The sequence below is a fragment of the Hyperolius riggenbachi genome, chromosome 6 (genome assembly GCF_040937935.1).
Source record: "Hyperolius riggenbachi isolate aHypRig1 chromosome 6, aHypRig1.pri, whole genome shotgun sequence".
Lineage (NCBI taxonomy): Eukaryota > Metazoa > Chordata > Amphibia > Anura > Hyperoliidae > Hyperolius > Hyperolius riggenbachi.
Genome location: NC_090651.1, coordinates 185,813,554 through 185,840,458, shown reverse-complemented (window position 1 = coordinate 185,840,458; position 26,905 = coordinate 185,813,554). Strand labels below are relative to the sequence as shown.

The 26,905-nt window shown below is 47.3% G+C and overlaps 2 protein-coding genes across 2 annotated transcripts in view; one reads left to right on the top strand and one right to left on the bottom strand.

Moving 5' to 3' along the window:
- LOC137522100 (glutamate receptor ionotropic, NMDA 2B) overlaps nucleotides 1-26,905 on the bottom strand; it is a 1,475,416-nt gene that overhangs the window by 1,040,138 nt on the left and 408,373 nt on the right. The window contains exon 4 of the mRNA XM_068242127.1: nucleotides 3,710-3,918. Within this exon, the coding sequence (XP_068098228.1) occupies nucleotides 3,710-3,918 (209 nt within the window). The remainder of the gene's footprint in view (nucleotides 1-3,709; nucleotides 3,919-26,905) is intronic.
- The window catches only part of LOC137521249 (ERV-BabFcenv provirus ancestral Env polyprotein-like), a 356,923-nt gene that overhangs the window by 72,258 nt on the left and 257,760 nt on the right, over nucleotides 1-26,905 (top strand). The window lies entirely within an intron of this gene.

The following is a 26,905-nucleotide window of genomic DNA, read 5'->3' as shown; positions in this document are numbered from 1 at the left end:
ACTGATTGTACCTTGCCAGGTCCTCTGGTAGGCCTCGCGAATTACTAGTTACGGTTGTACCAAGCATTGCATTCTCAGCTCATTGTGTTGCTATACGGGTATTATTGGTGATTCTGCAGATCACACATAATCCAGTATAGCGTCTGCAGCTTTTGGTGATTCTGCAGATCACCAAACGCTCAGATATGAGTTGCGGCACAAAACCGTTACAATCACCGATAATACAGATACTATACCTGATTATATGGTGATCTGCAGAATCACCAATAATACAAGTATAGCAAAGCACAAGGCAGCTAATGTAGTATAGTGCTTGGTGTAACAGTAATTAGGATGAGTGGGTTCACCCGAGGAACGGGTGACCCAGACAGTACTGCAGCCGGTGCTCACTATTGGGCAAGTGAATCAGACCGTGCTGCAGCCGAGAGTGTTGGAAGCACAAACGCAAGTAGAAGATAATACAACCAGGGCTGAACAACTGATCACCTGTGGAGCAGGTGATTCAGGAAGTACTGCAGCCTAGTAGTGTTTGGTGCACAGCACAAGGAGGAGTAATACAATTAGTACTGCACTAACGATCCTCTGTGGAACAGGTGATACGAACTGTATTGCAGCCTAGGCGTAGTTGATACAGAAGGTACTGCAGCCTAAGTGTAGGCAATACAGACAGTACTGCAGCCTAGAAGTAAATGATACAGACAGTACTGCAGCCTAGGAGTTAGTAATACAGACGGTACTGTAGTCTAGGTGTGGATGATACAGACAGTACTGCAGCCTAGGAGTAGATGATACAGACAGTACTGCAGCCTAGGAGTAGATGATACAGACAGTAATTTCCCTCACCAGTGGCTAGGCCCACTGGTGCGGGTAGCAAGGTCAGACAGGCAGAGTAGGCAACGAGCGGACAGGTACAGTACAGAAACAGAAGACTGATTCAGCGTCAATAACAAGCAGGGTCGGCAACGTGAATCAGATGGCTGAGGTACAGAATCGACAAACAGGAGGATAGTCAGAGTAAGCAGAAAGTCATAACAAATAAACAATGCAATTAGTACTTTAAGCTATCAACAGAATCTGGCTAAGTGTGGATCCCCGGCTCCGGCCGGTTCTAGCACACTTTGGGATCTGACCAGGGTCTGAGCGCTAACACGATAGCATTTGCAACGGCATACGAGGAGCTACTGACAGGCCTGTCCTATATATACCCAACCATGCTCCATAGCGCTGCCCCAGTCACTCAGCCAATCCGGACGCTGGCTGGAATCAGCTGACCGCGCGTCAGCTGACTCCCCTCCTAGCTGCATAAAGGTCCTGTCGCTCGGCTCGCGCGCGCGTAGCTCTTAACCTGTGAGCAATAGAAGGACCAGGCAAAGTCTCAGCATGTAACCGCGCGGCAGAGGAGATAGCCGCCACGCCGCTTGTCTCTGCGGCGGTATCTCCGCTATCTATTACATCCCCATTTTATTTTTATGCAAACATCCTTGTGTGTATCTTTGTAACTTTTTCCTTGTAATTTTTCCTTGTTTTTTTTTTGTAAATCCTTTGTATATATTTTCTGCATTGTTACATTTTTTTTTTCCTGAAATATTAAATCGTTAATGACATGGAGTCTCCAGGGTACACAGCGCTAAGTTCCTGGGTACCACTATTCCTGAGAACTTGAGGTGGGATGTGAACTCCACCATAACCCAAAAGAAGGCCCAGCAAAGGCTTCTCTTCCTGAGGCAACTGAGGAAGTTTGGAATGCTGCAAGAGCTACTGACCAGTTTCTACATGGTCACTATTAAATCTGTCCTCTGTTCCTCCATTATTGTTTGGTACTCAGGGGCAAATGCAAGAGACAAGCACAAACTCTAGAAAGTAATCAGTGCCACCAAGAAGATCATTGGGTCACCTCTGCCTCCGCCACCCCCCCGGACCTCTTCCATATGTCCAGAATAAGGTTCAGGGCCAACAGGATTACACATGACCCCTCCCACCCTAGCAGTCGCTTCATTAACCTCCTTCCACAGGCCGCCGATACAGGACCATACCCACCAAAACCTCCAGGCATAGGAACACCTTCTTTCCTCAAGCAGTCCTTCTCCTCAACTTAAACCCTCCCCCCAACAATGCCCCCCAGTCCTCGCCAGATCCCCCGGTGCCCTAGCGTATGAACACGTCTGTTTGATTCTCACTTGCTGCACTGTTGTACTGTACCCTATGCTATATCATGTCACTGCACAATATGGTTGTCATCTGCACTATGTTGTTGTTGTTGCTGTTGTTAATGCACTATTGTGTTGTTATCTGCACTATTTGCACTATGTCAATTGCCATGCGTACCACAAATAATTCCGGGTGAGGTGCCCGTCGCACTTGGTGAATAAAGCTCATTCTGATTCTGATTAGATTGTGAGCCCCTCTGAGGGACAGTTAAGTGACAAGACAATATACTCTGTACAGCGCTTCGGAAGATTTTGGCGCTATATAAATATTAAATAACAAAAAATAATAATAGACAATAAAATCTGCTGCCTTATTTCCATACCTTTTGGACCGGTGTACACAGAGGTTTGAGATCAGCTTGCTTCCTGACTTAAAGTGTACCACAGGTGGTACACTAGCCCTTATTTATAGTTACCTGGGGCTTCCTCCAGCCCCATAAGCACTTTGGCTTCCTTCACCATCCTCTTCAGCCTCTCTATGATAATCCAATTAGTTTCCGCCAATCACTGGCTTCTGCCCCCACTGCACTCCCATCCCCTGGAGTATTCTGCGCAGGCACAGAATGTTCCAGGGGATGTGAGCATGATGAGGGGTGCGCACGCGGCTGAACTGAGTATGCACAGAACTGCCAGGATTACAGAAAGTCATAGCAGCTGAATGGAGGTGCCGAGGTGGACGGCTAGGGAGTCGATAGTGCTCATGGGGCTGGAGGAGGTTCATGGCTAGTAAACCATCTCAGGTTTACTTTAAACCTGAGTTCATACTGAAGAAAATGGTATTTACACCTGGAAAAATGAGCATACTGCAGAAAACTGCAGCTTACCTGTATCTGAACAGTTGTTGTTCTGCAGTTGTGCAACACTTGAAATAATGTTAAAAATAACTGCAGAACAGCAGAAAGCCTTAAAGCGTTATCGTCACCATAAAAATCAAATTAATCAGCAACTGGTCTGAGTGTATTAAGTGATAAAGATGCTAATCCTGCATTCAAAACTTTCAATACTTTTTCTGCTGTTATGATTTGGAGTTATCACATACTTAAGGAGCACTGGCCCTTTAGTAGTCGGTGCCAAAGAATTGCATGCTGGTGGTTCTTTTTATCTATAATGTATTCCTCCTCTTTCCTTTATTTCCCTGCCAGCTGCTTATCTGAAACCTAATCCCCTACTCACTTGTGTTTACAAGCAAGGCTGAGGTGACTCAGCGACTGGAGGAGACAAAAAAAAGTAAAGGGCAGAAATGACATCACGAGTTAGCCTTAACTGTTGGCAAAAGACATGGCCCCCACCACTAACAGAATTCTGGTCATTTACTATATAACATTCACTGAAATCAAAACGTGGACAGTATAATACATGTGTTATGTAAGTAGATCAAGTATTTATCTACTTATATGTGTTTTTTTCCCTGGCATAGTATGGCTGATCCTACTGCTTTAAAAAGAAATCCACAAGCCATGTAAAACAAAGTAAAAGCAAAGATGTTCATATTGTTTACATACTCTATACGTATCTGCTTGCGGCATGGAACTGTGTTTCTCATGCAAGTACCACTTAATGGATCAACATCTTCAACAATAACAAAAGGAGCTTCTTCCAAAGTCACTATGCTTAGATGTTCATCTTTATGTTCTTCTGAGTTTGGATATAGATCAAACACAGGCCAAACATAATACTTCATTTGCAGTCCCCGATCCTTGTATTTGCCAACCTAAAACAGTGCAAATAAAAAATACAGTTAGTATTAATTACAAAGATAGTTATTTGGGTTGAAAAAAGACATACATCTATCGAGTTCAACCCAAAAAAAATTGTTTAAACACTAGCCTGCACCTTCACATATCTCAGTTGATCCAGAGAAAAGTGAAAAACCATTACAAGTCTTGAACCAAGTAGCCCTAAAAGGAAAAAAAAAAATCTTTCCCGACTCAAGGCGGCAATCACATAAAATCCCTAGATCAACACGGCGAGAATTTGCGTAGTAATTAGATCCATAGATGTTGTCAATGCAAGAAAAACATCAAAGTCCTCCTTAACCACTGGCTTACACTCAACCCCCCCCCATGGCCAGGCTCTTTATTTTTTTTACTATTTAGTGCTCTGTAGCTATAAAAGCTTGCTGCAGAGTCATACCATGCAGCATGCAAATTAATCCCCCCCTCCCTTTTCTCTGATCGCTCCTGAAGTATTTATTTTTTTTATTTATTTATTTGTATATATTTTTTTTAAATACATTTCCCTATTTATTTCTTTATTTCCCCCCGCCAGCTAATGACAGCGTTCGGCTGTCATAGGCGTTAGCCTACGAGAGACAATCGCTCTTGAGCCTCTCTAGGGGACACCTGAGCGATCAGGGTTTTGCAGGGGATCCCTGCAAAACCCTGCCCCAAGACTTGACGCATTTCGCCGTTAGGCGGCCCTGGGACTGCCACCCTTATGAGGCTGATCATAGTTAGGCATTTGGGAGGGAGTTAAAAGCATATTTAGATTTTGCCTTCCCTACATTCCACATTTTAACCACTCTTACTGTAAATAATCCTTTACAAAATAAATGGTAAAAACCTTTTTTGTCCATGCTCAGAACATGTCATGTAGTCTTTTGCTCATGCATAGGTAGAGAAAAAAAACTAATCTGCCAAGCTTTTATTACTCTCTGATGTATTTATACATGTTAGATGTCCTCGAGGGCATCTTTTCTCCAGGCTAAATAAGTCCAGTTTGTCTAACCTTTCCTAGTAAGTGAGACTTTCCATCCCTCTAGTCAATTTTTTTTTGCTTGTCTCTGCACCTGCTCTAAAACTGCAATGTCCCTCCTGTAATGCAGTGTCCAGAACTGAATTCCATATTTCTGATCCGGCCTTCTAAAATTGCTAAACGGCAAGTATTATGCTAGCATTCTGAGTTTTAATTTCCCTTTAAATGCATCCCAAAAATGTATTTAGCTCAGGGGCGGCGCCAGGGGGGTGCTTGGGGGTGCTCGAGCACCCCCTAGAATTGTCCAAGCACCCCCAAAGCACCCCCTGGAGTGAACTGACTTCAGGCGTCTAAAAGACGCCAAGTCAGTTCACACAGCGGCAGCACGGAGCAGCAGGCAGGGCTACGGTAAGATGGCCGCCCGAAGCCCTGTTCTGCAGACTTCGGGCGGCCATTTTCCCGTAGCCCTGCTCTCAGCATGCAAGCAGGAAGTCTCGTCGTGACGTCGGGAAGGAAGAGGATCGTGGGCGCGCGGGCGCTTCGCGCCACAAGGAGGTCGTGCCAGTGGTCGGGAAAGAAGGTCTTCTGGCTGTAGGTGAGTAAATGGGTTTTTCTTTTCTTTTTCAGGTGGTGCTGATTGTGCATATTGGGGTAATTTCTGCTACGGATTGTGCATATTGGGGTCATATCTGCTACGGATTGTGCATATTGGGGTCATATCTGCTACGGATTGTGCATATTGGGGTCATATCTGCTCTGGATTGTGCATATTGGGGTCATATCTGCTCTGGATTGTGCATATTGGGGTCATATCTGCTACGGATTGTGCATATTGGGGTCATATCTGCTACGGATTGTGCATATTGGGGTCATATCTGCTACGGATTGTGCATATTGGGGTCATATCTGCTACGGATTGTGCATATTGGGGTCATATCTGCTACGGATTGTGCATATTGGGGTCATTTCTGCTACCGATTGTGCATATTGGGGTCATATCTGCTACTGATTGTGCATATTGGGGTCATATCTGCTACGGATTGTGCATATTGGGGTCATATCTGCTACCGATTGTGCATATTGGGGTCATTTCTGCTATGGATTGTGCATATTGGGGTCATATCTGCTACCGATTGTGCATATTGGGGTCATATCTGCTGCCGATTGTGCATATTGGGGTCATATCTGCTGCCGATTGTGCATATTGGGGTCATATCTGCTGCCGATTGTGGATATTGGGGTCATATCTGCTACCGATTGTGCATATTGGGGTCATATCTGCTACCGATTGTGCATATTGGGGCCATATCTGCTACCGATTGTGCATATTGGGGTTATTGAATATGTTTTTTATTCAAATCTGCGCACATTACGTCTATTTTCTTGAGAAAACATGCGCAATTATGTGAATTTTCTGGGGAAAGGGGCACCAATACTTGGGCCCTCTGTCTTTGCGTTGCACTTTTAAAGGGAACCCGAGGTGAGAATAATATTGAGGCTGCCATATTTATCTCCTCCTTTTAAGTAATACCAGCTGCCTGGCTGCCGTGTTGGTCCGCTGCCTCTAATTCTTTCAACCATAGACCCTGAACAAGCATGCAGCAGGTCAGGGGTTTCTGACAATATTGTCAGAACTGACAAGATTAGCTGCATGCTTGTTTCTGGTGTAATTCAGTTCACTACTACAGCCAAATAGATCAGCAGGGCTGCCAGGCAACTAGAATTGTTTAAAAGGAAATAAATATGGCAGCCACCATATCACTCTCACCCTGGGTTCACTTTAAATTACAGTTAGCCCCGCCCTCATCCGGTCATGACCACGCCCATTTTTCGCCGCGGCGCAGGTTGTGGCCACCGCCATTTTTTGCTGCGGCGCACTTCGTGCGCCGCAGGTCCTCAGCTCCCCCGGAAATTGGTCCAGCACCTGCTTAGCACCCCCTAAAAAAAATTCCTGGAGCCGCCTCTGATTTAGCTACAGCTGCTTGGCATTGAATACAATTATCTAACTTGTTTTCGATGAGTACTCCTAAGGCACTCTCCACATTTGATGTCCCCATCTGTATCCCGTTTATTTTGTATGATGCTAGGCTGTTGGTATGACCCAGGTGCATGTCTTGATCATGAGGCAATGCTCATGCAAATTTGCATTTGCTTTCGCATGCCATAATATGCAGGATAATAATAATGGCAGTATTTGTATAGCGCCTTTCTCCTGTCGGACTCAAAGCGCTTGCGAGGCAGCCACTAGAGCGCACTCAGTAGGCAGTAGCAGTGTTAGGGAGTCTTGCCCAATGAACTCCTTACTGAATTACTCACAACAATTACAGCACCCTGATACTGCGCTCATATGCTGAGTCAGATGTTATATAGGTCACCTCTAAAAAATGTTTTATATAAAAGATAATGAATCAAACATTCATCAAACATTCATATTACAGGTGCTAAATTCTAAGTAAAACACAATAGCAGGCAGTAACCACATGTATAATGTCCTTGCTCATATAATAATTATCATGTAGGAGCGCTCTTCCTAGATGCGTGCAACCATCAAAATAAAGTTCTTCAGTAAAAATGGTTAAGCGCTCTTCTCTGCCTGTTCCTTCTTAGACACAGCAAATATGTCATATAATGAAAAAGCCCCCCCTTCGGGGAAAGACTCACCAGACTTCTAGGCCTCCAAGGTCAATGCTCGCATTCGGGGTATTGGCCACCCCGCAGCCTCTCTGGCAGTCCTCTCTTGGCTATTCCCAGTCTGTGTAAGCAAAAAGCGGATTCCACATCGCGTAAAAGCGTACCAGTTTATTTTTTTAAAAAGTTAAAAACAGATCAGTGGTGTATAACCACTCATTGGGTCAGAAAACTTCATCAAAAATGAAAAACACAGCCAGCCCCTTGTTTGACAAGCTACCTGATTCCAGGTACAGGGGTATGCAGAGATGAGATGCACTAAGCTGGTGACAAGGCACACGCCTCTGTCATTTAGCGTCCCTCTCCGCAATAGCTTACTGGCTAGTGCTCTAAAAGATACCGAGCCTGCTGCACACAGACAATCCCGCCGCGTCCAGTGAGCGTCGTGCGCTATGACGTCACTCCGTGGCTCCGCCCAACGTTTCGTTGCCCTGGAGCCCCTGAGGAGTTGCTAGGGCAACGAAACGTTGGGCGGGGCCACGGAGTGACGTCATAGCGCACGACGCTCGCTGGACGCGGCGGGATTGTCTGTGTGCAGCAGGCTCGGTATCTTTTAGAGCACTAGCCAGTAAGCTATTGCGGAGAGGGACGCTAAATGACAGAGGCGTGCGCCTTGTCACCAGCTTAGTGCATCTCATCTCTGCATACCCCTGTACCTGGAATCAGGTAGCTTGTCAAACAAGGGGCTGGCTGTGTTTTTCATTTTTGATGAAGTTTTCTGACCCAATGAGTGGTTATACACCACTGATCTGTTTTTAACTTTTTTAAAAAATAAACTGGTACGCTTTTACGCGATGTGGAATCCGCTTTTTGCTTACACAGACTGGGAATAGCCAAGAGAGGACTGCCAGAGAGGCTGCGGGGTGGCCAATACCCCGAATGCGAGCATTGGCCTTGGAGGCCTAGAAGTCTGGTGAGTCTTTCCCCGAAGGGGGGGCTTTTTCATTATATGACATATTTGCTGTGTCTAAGAAGGAACAGGCAGAGAAGAGCGCTTAACCATTTTTACTGAAGAACTTACTGAATTACTGGCTTACTGAACAGGCAGAGCCGAGATTCGAACCCAGGTCTCCCATGTCAGAGGCAAAGCCCTTAACCAGTACACCATCCAGCCACTGCTGGATGGATCTAAAACTAATTACCGCAAAACGGTTGCCCTGCGGGGATTAGTTTGTGCAACATTTAGCACTATCCAGGGGTGCCACGGGGAGGCTCCCCCATGCCCCCATCAACCAGGGAGCCGCAGATCTCCAAGCCCTTTCATTGCTCGGAAAACCCTGTAGCAGCACCCCAGAGAGGGAGGCTAACCTTACAATGTCCATTACGTTCTGCCATATCATTGGTGTGTTCGCTCCCAGGATGCGCATTGTGCATTATAGGTAAGTAAAAAATGCAGAAGTAAAGTATCTATCCTTTGGGGGGGGGGCAGCATGGTTGGTCCTCCCTAGGCATAGGCCACATCTGGGGGGTGTACCATCCATGTGTTCTCACATGGGGTGTGTTTGCTCTTTGTGGGTGTGTTTGGGCTGCTCCCCATTTCATGGGGGTACAAGGAGGCCTACATGCGGCACTCCTGTTGAGATGCAAAGTTTTTTGTGTGGGACAACTCCTGCAGGAATGACAGGGAGGTAGCCTTAGATCCTGTATAGTCTGGTAGGTGAATGCAGCTTGCAAACACCTTGCCATTTTAATTAGATGAGAGTCAATTTCACAGGAAGTAGTTATGGCAATGTCTATACCTGCATTTAAAGGGGGCTTAGATGCTTTCCTTGCGTTGAAAAACATATATGGCTACAATTAATGCCCAGCAGGAGGGGGTGGAGCGGCGGGGGTAATGGGCAGTTAAAAACTCACCTGTCTTCAGTTCGCCGCAGGCACAGCTTCCATGTGCTTCCGACTTCTTCCCCACGGCGTCCGTCTTTTTTACAGCGCCCCCTGTAATGACATCACAGGGGGCGCTGTTACCAATGCGAGAGACGCCACAGGGAGGAAGTCAGAAGCACATGGAAGCTGTGCCTGCGGCGATCTGAAGACAGGTGAGTTTTTAACTGCCTGCTCCCCCCTGCCGCTCCACCCAGTGCCCCCTCCGACACTAGGGGAAGCTGCCTATCTAATCTACGCTGGGGGAACCTTCCTATCTAACCTATACTGAGGGAACCTACCTATCTAATCTATATTGGGGGAACCTACCTATCTAATCTCCACTGGGGGAACCTACCTATCTAACTTATACTGAGGGAACCTACCTATCTAATCTATACTGGGGGAACCTACCTATCTAATCTATACTGGGGGAACCCAGATCCTGACCGACTGTTCTCTGCAGCTTATGAGATTGATAGTCTCATATGAGGAACAAAAGTTGATAGATCTCAAGCTGCAGATAGACAAAATCAATCAGGATCTGAAAAAATTTGACTCCTTGAGTCTCTATGATGATTTACACTCTAAATTAAAAAACAATATTAATAAACTTGAAACTATTATCATGGAGACGAAACGAGTTAAATTCCTTAGGGACACAAATGACTACAGTCGTAATGTAGTGTATGAATGGGGGAGATGGGAGTCTTTTTATAGGTCTCCCAAATCCATTCTAAAAAAATTCCCCCCCAAGAAAAACGTAAGTTTCAGCTCTCTAGATACTTCAGGCTCTCTGTCGGATGTTTCGGAGGCTTCAGATTCAAACCGTAGAGCCTTACAATCTACCATTTTTCCTAATATTGCCCAACAGATAGTGGACCCTCCTTTACTCCAGACGTCAGGGGTTCCCATCCCTCAGCCATCCTACTACAGAACACAACGGAAATCAAACAAAATCAAAAAACGAAAACAAAAAAGAAACGTGTCAGATGAGCAGGGCGCAAACATAGAAAACCGGAAAACCAGGTAGCTCTCAACTCAGAGCCCATTGCCTGTAATGTGGTTAATCTTTCTAGTTGCGCCCTCTCTTCAGAACAGATCAAACTGCTGTCTAGGGGCTTGTCCTTTGCTCCCTCTAGCCATTTTGATCTATTCCGGACCATCTTAGACCTCAATAAGTTTGTGAGAAACCTGGTGGTAAAGAAACGCTTCCTTAGTGATTCCTCTGAGGTGGTTGAATCCCTAGCGCCTGTATCCTTGCCACGGAACCGATTTGAGGATGTTTCCTCTTTCCGTGACATTAGGAATATTCTGGCGCTACAGGCCCTGGATGACAATAGCACAGTGGGGGTTAATATAGATCAAGTGATACCTATTAAAACTTCCAACCCCTCTTTTTACCCAGTCAATGCCAGGTCCCCTGAGGTAGACACCTTTCAGGATCTTATAGAGAGTGAGCTTGCTGACCTGCCGAGGTCGTCCAGGGCACCGTCTGATCTCTCTGCCTCCGAGCGGCAGGCCTTAAACTCCCTACGGGAGAATGCAGACATTGTCATCCGCTTGGCGGACAAGGGGGGAGCTGTCGTTGTCCTGGACGCCGTCGACTATCGGTCGGAGGCCTTAAGACAGCTGGGTGATGCGGATGTGTACCGGCCCTTACTCCGGGATCCTACTCAGGATTTTCTCGCTGATCTTCGGGGGCTGTTGGAATTGGGACAGAGTATGGGTGTTATTACTAGGAACATGTCCGAATTTCTGTGTCCCTTGCACCCAGTTGTCCCGGTTTTCCACCACCTCCCGAAGATACACAAGCCGGGCGCTCCCCCGCGGGGCCGCCCCATTGTGGCTGGCATCGGCTCCGTGGGGGAGCGCCTTGGTGAGTGGGTTGATTCACATCTGCAGCCCCTTGTACTGAGATTACCAGGCTACTTACAGGACACTCGACATGTTCTGTCTAGTTTCGATGATTTTGTGTGGGAAGATCAGTTCCATTGGGTGACCTTAGATGTCACCTCTTTGTACTCTTCAATACCGCATAGTTTTGCCATGAAAGCTTTAAATTTCCATCTTGAGAAATATTCCACTTTTGACATTTCCCTGCAGTCTTTCCTCGGGGGGGGGGGGGGGGGGGGGCGTGGAGTACCTCCTCACGCACAATTATTTTATGTTTGACTCTGGGTTCTACCTCCAGAGATGCGGAGCTTCCATGGGGGCAAAGTTTTCCCCCTCCCTTGCCAACCTATACATGGGCTGGTGGGAGGAACTCCGCATCTTTGGGGATGAGAACCCCTTTGCCTCCCACATAGTTTGGTATGGCAGATTTATAGATGATTTACTTTTGGTGTGGGGGGGTCCTCCCGGCCTCCTCGAGGATTTTCTGGCATATGTAAATTGCAATGAACTAAATTTAAATTTTACGATCAATCATCATGACACTTGCATTGACTATTTAGATTTAACCCTGACTGGAGACACCAAGCTCCATCGAGTTTCTACCAAGACCTTTCGTAAATCCACAACAGGTAATTCTATACTTCTTGCCAGCTCCTGTCACCCCAGACACACTATTAATGCTATTCCCACAGGGGAATTCACTCGAGCAGCACGTAATTGCTCCAGCCCTGAAGAATTGGAACAAGAATGCAATTTAGTCGAGAACCGATTGAGACAGAGAGGTTACACTAAGAACCAGCTAGCCCGGGGACGTTCTAGAGGCACTAGGAGATCACGCAGTGAACTTTTAACTACTAGGAACCGGGGTGGGGACCAGGATGAGAGAGTTACTTTTGTTACAGAATACAGCCTTGAATTTAATAAAATCACTAATATTGTGAGAAAATATCTTCCAGTGCTGAATTCCGATCCCAAATTTAAGGTTATTCTACAACAGGGATGTCGTTTCTCTGCCAGAAGGGCACGCACCCTAGGATCGATCCTTTCTCCAAGTCACTTTCAATCCACTCCCCTGTCTCGTGTCCCCACCTGCCTTGCCACGGTGGGTTCTTATCTGTGTGGTTTTCCAACCTGCAACTACTGCCACTGTCATAAAAAGGGTTCCTCCATCCTCTCTTTTGCGACTGGTAATAGTGTCCCCATTAAACAATATGTAAATTGTGACACAAGGTGCGTCATTTATGTTATTTCCTGCACCTCCTGCCGCTTACAATATGTGGGATGCACCACTCGCAATTTGAGAGCTCGCATTGCTGAACACTTTTGTGGCACCAATTGGAAAACATTTAAAAAGTCGGCAGTGTCCAAACACTTTAAAAATATTCATGAGGGCAATCTTTCATCCTTCACTCTTCAAGGGGTGGAACGCATAGTGAGTCCCAAGAGAGGTGGGGACACTTACAAATTATTGCTGAGGCGAGAAGCTTATTGGATCCATAGGATGGACACTCGCACTCCTAGGGGTCTCAATACACGCTGGGATCTGAACCTTGTTTATGACTGTTAAACAAATGTACTTGACTTCCCTTTGATCCTCTTTTATTCATGGGATTTGTGCGTTTTTTTGCTTTGCTCTCCTTTGTCTAATAGGCTTTCATATCTGGCTTCATATTTGTCATGTTTTCTCCAGTATCGGTCTTTTACATCACTTTTTAACACTTGTTGTTAGTTGCTATTAATCATAATCAAGCATATTTATGAACTTTGTACATTTATTATGTCTCTTTTAAGATAATTCATGTATGTAATGTTCCCTTTAAGGCGAGGGCTGGTTGAGGTATAGGGTGGAGCGGTTTCCCCCCACCTACATAAAGCCCTCCCCTTGCAGGTTCACTTTTAACTATGACTAAGGGCAGATTGTAAGCCCGACACGCGTCAGTTAAACCTTGTGATTTTTAACATTTGCCATGTGGAATTCCTGAATAAAGAGTACCAGCATTTTCTACCACTGTTGGCTTGCGGATCCTTTTGTGCATATTCCTGGATTGGCTTGGCTTCCCAGATCCTGCACCCACTGGTCGAATTGGTAGGGGGTCTTGAGCGTTCTGATTCCTCTCGATTAACCTATACTGAGGGAACCTACCTATCTAATCTATACTGGGGGATGCTGCCTATCTAACCTATACTGAGGGAACCTACCTATCTAATCTATATTGGGGGAACCTACCTATCTAATCTACGCTGGGGGAACCTATCTATCTAATCTCCACTGGGGGAACCTACCTATCTAACTTATACTGAGGGAACCTACCTATCTAATCTATACTGGGGGAACCTACCTATCTAATCTATACTGGGGGAACCTACCTATCTAATCTACACTGGGGGAACCTACCTATCTAACCTATACTAAGAGGACCTACCTAACTAAACTATACTGTGGAAAGCTACCTATATAACCTATGCAAGAGGAACCTACCTATCTAATCTATACTGGGGGAACCTACCTATCTAACCTACGCTGGCGGAACCTACCTATCTAACCTACGCTGGGGGAACCTACCTATCTAACCTAAGCTGGGGGAACCTATCTATCTAACCTACGCTGGGGAACCTACCACTCTAACCTATACTGGGGGAAGGTGCCTATACAATCTATACTGGGGGAAGCTGCCTATCTAACCTACACTGGGGAAAACTGCCTATATAATCTATACTGGGGGAAGTTACCTATCTACAGCCAAGCAGAGCCCCAGGGCCCCATCCCAGCAAAGCAGAGCCCTCAGCAAAGCAAACCCCCCAGCCTAGCAAAGCCTCCTGGTCCCAGCCCAGCAAAGCATACAGCCAAGCAAAGCCTAGTAAAGCCCCCAGCCCAGCAAAGCCCCCCAAAATGCCCCCAGCAAATTGCCCAGTCCAGCAAAGCCCCAACAAGTCACCTAGCAAAGCCAGGCCGGCTCAACATCACCGCCAGCCAGGCCGGCACAGCATCACCGTCAGCCAGGCCAGCACAGCATCACCACCAGCCAGGCCGGCATAGCATTACCACCAGCCAGGCCAGCACAGCATCACCACCAGCCGATTACCGCGCATAGGCCAGCCAGCTGAAGGCAAGACAGAAGCCAGATGAGGGGCTTATATATGTGAAATACTGCCTATTGAATATATTTAAGTTACGTCACTGCTATGTTCAAGTACATTTGGCCCCACCTATGACCACGCCCACCTTACACAGCATGGCCATGCCCATTTTTTTGCACTACGAGCACCGCACACTCATTCCCTCTTGGTGCCCAGGGGAGCCCCGGATCTCCCAGGAACCTAGAAACGCCCCTGATGCCCAGTGATGTTGATCCAGGGATTTTATCTGATTGCCATCTGGAGTCGGGAAGAAATGTTTTCCCTTTTGGGGCTAATTGGACCATGCCTTGTAAGGTTTTTTCGCCTTCCTCTGGATCAACAGGGATATGTGAGGGAGCAGGCTGGTGTTGTACTTTGTTCTCTGGTTGAACTCGATGGACGTATGTCTTTTTTCAACCCAAATAACTATGTAACTATGTAATTAGTCAATAGACTTGATGCAACCAGTATATACTGTACAGTATGTTAGGTGAAGACTGGTCAGAGCACACACCTTTTCACTCTTCTCTAGTATGCATACAGTTGTCTTTGGGGATGTTGTGAGGGGGGGGGGGGGCGAATAGGTACCCCAGCAGTGGCAGTGTACCGGTGGGTTTGTCTGCGCTCCCCCCCTCACCCCATCATTGGTGTGTTCGCTCCCTGGATGTGCATTGTGCACTACAGGTAAGTAAATAACACAGAAGTAGAGTATCTATCCTTGGGGGGGGGGGGGGGCAGCATGGATGGTCCTCCCTAGGCATAGGCCACATCTGGGGGGGGGTGCCATCCATGTGTTCTTACTCCCACCCAAGGGGCAGTTGTGGCACTCCTGGGCAATGGTTGCTTTGTGGGGGTGTTTGCGCTGCCCCCCATTTCTTGGGGGTACAAGGAGGCCTACACAGGGCAACACTGTTGAGATGCAAAGTTTTTTGTGGGGGACATCTCATGCAGGAATGGTAGGGAGGTAGCCTTAGATCCTGCGTATTCTGGTAGGTGAATGCAGCTTTCAAACGCCTTTTCATTTTAATTAGACAAGAGTCAATTTCAATTAGTCAATAGACTTGAGTGAGGCAGCCAGTATATATGTCAGGTGAAGATTGGTCAGAGCACACATCTTTTCACTCTTCTCTAGTATGAAATACACTTTAAGCAACCACAGAGTCCCTAGCAAACTGCAACCATTCTGGCAGGTGATGAGTCCCAATGGAACCTGGCGGTGGTATTACTGGTGGAGGATGATGAGTGGACAACACCACAAAAACTCCCAGAGAGGTTTTTGCAATTTATTTATTTTTTGCAGCGATTACAATGATATGGCAGCAGAGTTGTCTCTGGACCCTGGTGGAGGGCACACAGACTGCAGGAGGGTAAGATAATAGCAGCAGCAGCAGCAGCAGGAGGAGAAAGGTGTGGTGGCAGACTAGGTCGTGCTCCCTGGCGGTGAGATCACAGACTGTAGTACGGAAATACAACAGCAGCAGCAGGAGCACAGGAGGAGGAGGAGGACTAAGGTGTGTCGTCACCAGCAGTCAGCAGCAGCACAGAAGAGCATGGCACCTAACTGGTGGTACCTCAGCATAATTGTACCCAAAATATGTAAGCATCCATGGACCCTGGCGGTGGGAACAAAGACTTTAGTAGTAAAATACAACATCAGTGGCAGCAGGAGGAGGACTAAGCACTCAGCAGCAGCAGCACAGAAGGGCATAGTACCTTACTGGTGGTACCTCAGCATGATAATTGTGCCCAAATATTTGTAAGTATCCATGGACCCTGGCAGTGGGAACACAGACTTTAGTAGTAAAATACAACATCAGCGGCAGGAGGAGGAGGACGAAGCACTCAACAGCAGCATAGAAGACTATTGCACACCTCACTGGTGTTACCACAGCATAATAATTCTGCCCAACAATGTAAGCATCTGTGGACTCTGGCAGTGGGAACACAGACTGCAGTAGTAAATAACAACATCAGCGGCAGGAGGAGGAGGACTAAGCACTTAGCAGCAGTGCAGAAGACTATTGCACACCTCACTGGTGGTACCTCAGCATGATAATTCTGCCCCAAAATTTAAGCATCCATGGACCCTGGTGGTGAGAACACAGACTTTAGTAGTAAAATACAACATCAGCGGCAGCAGGAGGAGGAGGACTAAGCACTCAGCAGCAGCACAGAAGACTATTGCACACCTCACTGGTGGTACCACAGCATAATAATTCTGTCCAACAATGTAAGCATCTGTGGACCCTGGCAGTGGGAACACAGACTGCAGTAGTAAATAACAACATCAGGGGCAGGAGAAGGAGGACTTAGCACTCAGCAGCAGCACAGAAGACTATTGCACGCCTCACTGGTGGTACCAAAGCATGATAATTCTGCCCAAAAATGTAACCTTCTGTGGATCCTGGCAGTGGGAACACAGACTGCAGTAGGGAAATTCCGCAGCAGGAGGAGCAGCGTGTGTCAGCAGCAGCATATGAGGCCATAGGACATGACGGGTGGCACCAAAGCAAAACATTAAATGAACCAGGCCAATTAGGAGTAGGTTTTCACTTGCGTTGGAAAGGCAGGCATTGTTAAAATTCCCAGCCACTTCATGTCCCCCTGTCGCCTACAGCAGGGGCCAGGAACTCACCTTCCGCCCAAGCCTGGTTAATTTTGAGGAATGTGAGTTTGTCCACAGAGTCGGCCGTACTGAAGCATCTCTCGGAGAGAACACTGGAGGTGGGAGGGGGGGGGGGGCGGTTTGGCAGGACAGGACTTCCAGGGCGTACTGGGCAAGCTCCCTCCAGATCTCCAGTCTCTTGACCCTGTACTCCATGGGGTCCATGGGGCTGTCGGTGTCAAGCCCGCTGGATGACCCCATGTATTCAGACACCATGCTGGTCAGTCACTGGTGCTGGTTGGAGGAGGATTCTGTGGCTGGCACCTCTGCCCTGGGCAGCTACACTGCATACAGGCTCTTTGTTAGGCTCAGCAGGTCTCTGGGGCACCGGCTGTTGCTGCTGCTGGTGGCCACAGGCACCTGTTGCTGGGTTGGCAGAACAGCAACAGCGGAGGTGGAAGGCTGGGGGAATGCTTCCTGCAGTCTGTGTATAAGGGCCCCCTGCAACTCCCTTGTGCGGCGCTTGGTGTGTGGATGGCAACGAACTGTCCCAGCTTCCCCTTCAGACCTGGATCCAGGATCAAGGTAATCCAGATGTCCTCCCTTTCACGCATCTGGATCACCCGGGGGTCCCTGTGAAGGCAGCGCAGCAATGGGGAGGAGGCGGGGATTGGCAGACAAATCTTTGTCTCCACCCCCTCCCCCCCCCCCTGAGAGGACATGCCTGTCCTTGTCTTCCTTCGCCGTGTCCTCCTGAAACCGCCACCCCCGCACAACGGCAGTGACGCTCTGCTGCTCCCCCTCAGTATCCAGGTTAGAGACCACCAACTCCTCCTCCACTGCCTGAAAGTCGTCGTCCTCCTCCTCCTGTGAAGTGGACTGTGCTGCCAACTGCTCCTGATCCAGCTGGGTCAGGGCTGCCTCACCCTCTTCCTGAAGATCACACACCACCCTTTCCAGCAAGCAAACCATGGGCACCCATTCACAGACGGATGCCTGCTCCCATGTCACCATCTTGGTTCCCTGCAGGAAGGGAGCATGTGTGTTTGTCCACTGAGCTGAGGAGATCAGCTGCAGGTTGGTGGAGCCATAGACATTTGCCTCACAGATGTACCTGCTAAGAGCAGTCCTGTGCTGGCACAGCCGCTCCAACATTGCCATGGTCGAGTTCCAGTGAGTTCGGACATCTATGATGAGGCGGATCCTGGCCACCAGGCCCAGGAAAAACTCTGCTTCCTCCATTGCTACCCGCAAAAAACTCCTATAGGCTGGGCTGAAAACCAAAGGGGTTTCGTCCAGGGAGCTAGGGACTGATGGGGTAGACATGACTTGGGGGGTAGTCAGCTACTGTTGGTAGGAGGAGTAGTCATGGTGGAGGACTGTGTAGAACTGCTGACCTGTTGCTGCGACATCAGTTCCACAATAGTCTCCAAATGGCTCTCCTCAATGGGATGAGAGTCCGGAGGGTGAAAAAGGACACAATGCCTTGTGCCTCTGCACCTCTCCTCTCAGCTCCCTTAACCATAGATAAGTGCCCACTAGTTGCTGGCGGACCAGCCAGGGAGACGGTAACAGCACTGCCCCACCCGACTCTTGTACAATACAATAATAAACTTTTATTGAACAGTTAAGCTGGCCATACACTGGCCCGATTTGCCGCCGTTCGACAGCAGATTCGATCACTGGGATCGAATCTGCTGCCAATAGTTCGCGCTAAACGCACCCGCCGATTCGTTTTCCTTCCGAAATCGGAACGGTCCGTCGATCGCGCCGTGCGGGAAATTACCGTCAATCGCCCGCAGGTAGGGAGCGCGTTGCTAGCGGCAGCCGATCCGATACAGGTATACATTACCTGATGCTGGCTCCCGGGCATCTTCTCCACGCTGCACCGCTCTGTTCCTGCTCCATCCCAGCTTACATTAACTTCCTGTGTCACTCCAGTGACCAGGAAGTTCAAATAGAGGGCGCTCTATTTGAACTTCCTGGTTACGGAGTAACACAGTGTACGTTGGGATGTGTTGCGGTGCGGGATGCTGGGATGTGGTGCAGCGCAGAGAAGAGGACCCGGAGCCAGCTTCAGGTAATGTATACAGGGGGGGACAGGCGGCAGGAGCAGCTCAACAGATTGTGATCGGTTTCAGGCTGAAATCGATTCACAATCTGTTTGCAGTAAAGGCAGATTTGATCAGATAGGGATCTGTCAGTTGGTCGATCTAATGGCAAATCGACCAGTGTATGGCTACCTCAGCTTGTAAAATAAATGTGTGGAGTTGTAAACGGTGTAAATTAAATGTGTGGCATTTTTAACAGTAAAAACTTTTTTTTTTTTTACAAAAACAGATTAACAAAAAACAGACTGACAAATAAACTACGAAAAGCACAAAACAAATAGCACACAGAACCTGCGTCTCTGACCACTAAGCATTCCGCTACTACACAAAGCGCTACACTGAGTAAGCCAGCTCACAGACAAAGGGGAAAAAAAAGGAAAAATATGCAATGTGTATTTCTCAAATAAGTCACTCAGAAATAACTGTACTATTGACTGAGGACTGGAGTGACACACACACTGACAAAGACTGACTGTGTGAGTGACTACTATTACTAGTAAAATAATAGCAGCAGCACATACAATATACAAACTAACTAACTCTGTCACAAACTAAGTGCCTTACTCCCTTCCCTAATTACTATCCCGTATCCCCCTAAACACTGCTAGCAGCTAAGCTAACTGAATGCAATCACTGAGGAATGGGCCCAAGCTCAGCTCTTTCCTATTGGTTGCTAGGGACATGCGAGGGACACTGTAATTGGTCCAAAATTGCATTTCCATAGTTACTCAAAGTACTAAAAATTACAGGTCATAATCAAAATTATAATTGCAACCTTGAGTGCACTCATAATCAGTACCGTAATTCTGTTTGATTACAAATTTCCGATAATGCCGTTTTTGAAGACCATCCATCCCCCACTAACTTACACATTGGTAGACATGTGCACCATGAAAGCCAGGTATTCCCCAGCCCACAGGCGTCCCAGCCACCAGGCAAGGACAGACGGGGGCCTGGAGCACCGGGCGGGGGGAGGGGCGCCGTCGTGGGGGGGGGAAGTGCCCACCTTCCCCCGCCAAATTGTGCGACTGCTGTGGTGAACTGGCCGCGGCATAGATGCAGCGCCAGTTCATCCCCGCAGCATGCAGCTCTGCCTGCATAATCTTCCGGCAGGCAGAGCAGGGCTACGGCAAGATGGCGTCAGAAGCCCTGTACTGGAGACTATTTGTGTCTCCAGTAAAGGGCTTCGGGCGCCATCTTCCCGTAGCCCTGCTATCTGCCTGTCAGCGCGGGACTTTTGCAGCGGCTGGCTGCGCCGCTGCAGGAAGATCGTCGGGGGAGGCTGCGCCCAGGGAGAGGAGTCTTCTGCAGGTGAGTAAATGCTTTTCTTTTTACAGGTAATTATACATTTAGTGAAACACTGCCCACATTACGATTATTTCCTGGGGAACACTGCCACATACGATTATTTCCTGGGGAACGCTGCCACATTACGATTATTTCCTGGGGAACGCTACCACATTATGATTATTTCCTGGGGAACGCTACCACATACGATTGTTTCCTGGGGAACGCTGGCCACATTACAATTATTTCCTGGGGAATGCTGGCCACATTACGATTATTTCCTGGGGAACTCTGCCACATTACGATTAGTTCCTGGGGAACGCTGGCCACATTACGATTATTTCCTGGGGAATGCTAGCCACATTACGATTATTTTCTGGTGAACGCTGGCCACATTACAATTTATTTTCTGGTGAACGCTGGCCACATTACGATTATTTTCTGGTGAAAGCTGCCGCATTATGATTTTTTCCTGGTGAATGCTGGCCACATTACAATTTATTTTCTGGTGAACGCTGGCCACATTACGATTATTTTCTGGTGAAAGCTGCCACATTATGATTATTTCCTGGTGAATGCTGGCCACATTACGAATATTTTCTGGTGAACGCTGCCGCATTACGATTATTTTATGGTGAATGCTGCGCATATAGCGATAATTTTATGGTGAATCATTGCTGCGTTATGATTATTTTATGGTGAATCATTGCTGCGTTATAATTATTTTATGGTGAATCATTGCTGCGTTATGATTATTTTATGGTGAATCATTGCCGCATTACGATTATTTTAAGTGAATCATTGCTGCATTATGATTATTTTCATCAGGGGGGCACCACACGGTGGAGGGGGGGGGGGAGGAAACAGGTTTTCTCGCCTACCTGGAGTGACAAAATGGCTAGAGACGCCCCTGCCCCAGCCCCACCCAATTATCTGTGAAATTGATGTGCTACATGCTGAACATGAATGTTCAGAACACACTGTACAGCATTCACAGTCTCTTCAACAGATTACCCTATCAGTGCACCTAATAATCAAATCCCCTCCCACCAATATCTGTCTAGCATCCCCAATATCTCGCAAGCAAGCATATTTATTAGGGAGAGACAACTTAAAACTAGTGTCCCTTATGCCATGCATACACGGCTCGTTTTATGCGCCGGATCGAGCCAGTGGCTCGATGCCGGCGCATCCCCGCTCGTCCGCGCGTGCGTGAGGATCGATTGCCGCTCGGGAATCGAGCGGGCGTGGGTCGAGTGGCATGATCGGGCCAGCTGAATATTATCAGCTGGCCGATACACGGTACAGAAACGTACCGTGTATCCCCAGCATTACACTACTTCTTGCAACTCTAGCCCAACTAGCAGTAACCTCTGCTCCTTGCTCCAACTGTACTCCACCCTCCTCATCCTCACTGGTTCCAACGATTGTCTGCATTGTTAGATTTAAGCCCTTTCCCATGTTGTCTATTCATTTCAGTGTTGCATGCCGCTCATTTAGCACTTTTTCATCTTTGATCTCTTCTTCTAATAGAGCATCACACACACACCTAGGCCAACAGTAGCATTATCAATATCTTGATCAAGACATGCATACATTTTTCAGAATGCACACTACTGCATTGCCCAACAAGATGACAAAGACAATACATGGAACATTTATATAAGACTGCACATAGTAGGCAGTAGCAGTGTTAGAGTGTCTTGCCCAATGTCTCCTTACTGAATAGAGACAAGATTCAAACACTGATCTCCTGTGTCAGAGGCAGAGCCCTTAAAGGGAACCTGTACTGAATAAAGCTATTTAAAATAAACACATGATGTACCTGCAAATGAATATTACACACTTACCTCACCATCAGTTCCTCTCGGCAGCTCACAATTTTTTTTTAACAATGATTCCTTCCATTTTTGCCAAAATTTTGTCAGAACTGAAATATATATGTTGCTGTCAGTTATAACTGAAAGGACAACCGATGAACAAGGTAATGTCCAAGTTTCCCTATGGCTCGTGTGGGCGATGTTACAGTTTAACACTGAGCTAACCAGGAAGTTGTTACAGGGTCATTGCCATTTTCAAAATGGAGGACAGAAAATTCCATTGATCATAGTGGACAAACAGGACACAGGAGAGGAGAAATAGACTGATGAGTAGACTACACGGGTGGTAAGTATGACGTGGGTATGTTTATTTTGACTTTTATTTCTCAGTTCAGGTTTGCTTTAACTACTTTCGCCTTTTGGAGGTTGCTATTACGTCCAAAAGGCTGCTTCTGCATTGCTGCGCGCTCCTATGCTGCCGCTCGTTAGCCCAGTGATTAACCACCCTGGCGTTCAATTTCCCCAGGATTTCTGTGCAAAAAGTGTTTCAATTAATTTCCAATAATTTTCAACCTTTTTTTTTTTGCAATTAATTTTTTTTGGGGGAAATTGAATTCAATACAGGTTACTGTATTGAATTTAATTTGAAAAAAAAGTGTTTTCTGCAAGATGTTGATGATGCTGGTGTCATCAACGCCGATCAACGGGGGACAATGTGATCGCCGAGGGAGAAACAAAATCCGCCAAGGGACATGGAAGAAGACACTGGGGAAGCTATCAGAGGTACGCGACGAGGGATCAGCACGCCAATGGTGAATATAAGACCCAGATGTATAGGTAGCCAGATGTGCAGCCACGTATAATTAGCCAGATGTATAGCCAGATGTATAGGTAGCCAGATGTGCAGCCAGGTATATATAGTGAGCCAGATGTGCAGCCAGGTATATATAGTGAGCCAGATGTGCAGCCAGGTATATAGTGAGCCAGATGTGCAGCCAGGTATATAGTGAGCCAGATGTGCAGCCAGGTATATAGTGAGCCAGATGTGCAGCCAGGTATATAGTGAGCCAGATGTGCAGCCAGGTATATAGTGAGCCAGATGTGCAGCCAGGTATATAGTGAGCCAGATGTGCAGCCAGGTATATAGTGAGCCAGATGTGCAGCCAGGTATATAGTGAGCCAGGTGTTTAGCCAGATTTATAGGTTGCCAGATGTCCCCCCCCCCATCCTAGCATGCTGTGGGTAGTGATCTGTGCTACCCACAGCGTGTAGAACAAGCATCCAGCCACCCTAGGGAATTCCTGGGCAGCCAGGGGGCAGAGAATGTGCAGGGGTTCCCCCTTGTATGCGGAGGCTATGTGGAGGGGGATCCCCCTCTGTGCGGGTGGGGGGATCCCCTTCAATGATGGCAATGTGGGCGGGGGATCACCCTCTGTGCGGGTGGGGGGATCCCCTTCAATGGTGGCTGTGTGTGGGGGGGATCCCCCTCTGTGCGGGTGGGGGGATCCCCTTCAATGGTGGCTATGTGTGCGGGGATCCCCCTCTGTGCGGGTGGGGGGATCCCCTTCAATGATGGCTATGTGTGGGGGGGGGATCCCCCTCTGTGCGGGTGGGGGGATCCCCTTCAATGATGGCTATGTGTGGGGGGGGATCCCCCTCTGTGCGGGTGGGGGGATCCCCCTTCAATGGTGGCTATTTGGGTGGCCTATCCCCCTCCAAACCCCCTCTCTCCCGATCCCCCCCCCTCCTGTCTCAGCCCATCGAGTAAATGGATGTACTCACCCGAGGGCTTTCTCCAGCGACGGCTGCAGCGCCCTTCCTCCTCCATCTCCGAAGTCTCGTTTGCCGTACAGTTACATTACGAGACTTGGTGACGTCACCAAGTCTCGTAATGTAACTGTACGGCAAACGAGACTTCGGAGATGGAGGAGGGAGGGCGCTGCAGCCGTCGCTGGAGAAAACCCTCTGGTGAGTACATCCATTTACTCGATGGGCTGAGACAGGAGGGGGGGGGGGGATCGGGAGAGAGGGGGTTTGGAGGGGGATAGGTCACCCAAATAGCCACCATTGAAGGGGGATCCCTCCACCCGCACAGAGGGGGATCCCCCGCCCACATTGCCATCATTGAAGGGGATCCCCCCACCCGCACAGAGGGGGATCCCCGCCCACATTGCCATCATTTTTAAACTTTTTAAACTTTTTTTTTTCTTTAGAAGGATAGGGGCTTCTGAAAGAAGCCCGTCGGTCTTTCTAACGGGGACTTTGATCAATGAATGGGAATTGTGTTACCATTCAGTAGCCTCCCTGGCGGTATGGACGAGCTGAGTTCGTCCAGCAAAAACTTGCAAAAAGTGGTAATGACGAGCTGAGCTTGTCCATGCCGACAGGGAGATTTCCTGTTTCTCTGCGCCGCCGGCTGCATTTTTTTTTCATCAGAGGGATTCCCCAGGATGGCTGGATGCCTGACTGCACGCTGTGGGTAGCGATTTGTGCTACCCACAGCGTGCAGAACAAGCATCCAGCCACCCTAGGGAATCCCTGGGCAGTAAGCGGGGCAGAGAATGTGCAGGGGTTCCCCCTTGTATGCGGAGGCTATGTGGAGGGGGATCCCCCTCTGTGCGGGTGGGGGGATCCCCTTCGGATCCCCCCACCCGCACAGAGGGGGATCCCCCTCCACATAGCCTCCGCATACAAGGGGGAACCCCTGCACATTCTCTGCCCCGCTGACTGCCCAGGGATTCCCTAGGGTGGCTGGATGCTTGTTCTGCACGCTGTGGGTAGCACAAATCGCTACCCACAGCGTGCAGTCAGGCATCCAGCCATCCTGGGGAATCCCTCTGATGAAAAAAAAATGCAGCCGGCGGCGCAGAGAAACAGGAAATCTCCCTGTCGGCATGGACGAGCTCAGCTCGTCATTACCACTTTTTGCAAGTTTTTGCTGGACGAACTCAGCTCGTCCATACCGCCAGGGAGGCTACTGAATGGTAACACAATTCCCATTCATTGATCAAAGTCCCCGTTAGAAAGACCGACGGGCTTCTTTCAGAAGCCCCTATCCTTCTAAAGAAAAAAAAAAGTTTCCCGTTCTCCCTTCACTTCCTAAAAAAAAAAAAAAAAAAATGACTGTGGCCATCTTGTGGCCAAAGAGTAAAACTACATCTACATACATTTTTTTTAATAAATACTATTACATTTAAAATTAACTGTTTACCCCCCATACTCCAAAAAATACCCAAATACATTTTTTTAATTGAAAACAAAATTACAATAAAAAACAAAACATAAATCGTTACCTAAGAGTCTGAACTTTTTAAATATGCCTGTGAAGGGGGAATATTATGATTATTTTTTAAATTATAAGCTTGTAAATAGTGATGGAGGCAAAACTGTAAAAATGCACCTTTATTTCCACATAAAATATTGGCACCATACATTGTGATAAGGACATAATTTAAATTGTGTAATAACTAGAACAAATGGGCAAATAAAATACATGGTTTTTAATTATGGTAGCATGTATTATTTTAAAGCTATAATGGCCGAAATCTAAGAAATAATTATTTTTATCAATTTTCTTTTCATAATCTTAAATGAATCTTAAATAAAATGCATTCAGAAAAAATAATTCTTAGCAAAATGTACCACCCAAAGAAAGCCTAATTAGTGGCAGAAAAAACAAGATATAGATCAATTTATTGTGATAAGTAGGGATAACGTTAATGGCGAATGTATGGTAGGTGAAAATTGCTTGGATGCATAAGGTGAAAAACGACTGAAGATTGAAGTGGTTAAACAATTTCTCCCAAGCTGCTTCTAATGCCTAACTAAGCTGCTTGTCCCAAGCCACTTATTGAGCAAGCCACTGAATAAGCAAACACTAAGGGCCAGTGCACACCAAAAACCTCTAACAGATCCACAAAACGCTAGGGGTTTTTGAAGCAGATTTCAGAGTGATTCTAGGCATGTTTAGAGAGGTTTTCTAAACATGCCCAGCGTGTTTTGGAGTGTTTTTGTGTAGCAGATGTCATATTTTGTTACAGTAAAGCTGTTACTGAACAGCATCTATAACAAAAATGCCTGGAAAACCGCTCAGATCTGGCTTTTTTCAGAGCGGTTTTCCACTTTCCTATACTTTAACATCGAGGCAGAAACGCCTCAGAAATCTAAAAAATGCTGCAGCCCTCGCGTTTGCGTTTGTGGAAAAAACGAAATGCTCTGGTGTGCACCATTACATTCACTTTCATTAGCCAAGCGGTTTTCCCCTTGCAAGCGATTTAATAACCGCTCTGGTGTGCACCAGCCCTTAGTCCTGAAGCTGACTAAATAACCTGGTTTATCCTTGTTGTCTGTTAATCAAATATGGCAAGAAACAGGGAAAATGTATATGGTTAAATTAAATGACACATGGTGCTCTTGCTGTTTTAGCAAGAGCACTGTTTAGCAAGAGCACCGCAAGAGCAATAAACGTCAATACACAATTCACCGAAAATACATGATTAGTGCTCAAATCAGCCTACAACCAGAGGTAACAACAAAATAGGCCAGTTTTACTGACCATTAATATGCAGTACTTTCACAAAAGTTTTCTTATTGATTCATTTTTTAACTTCCAAAAAAAAA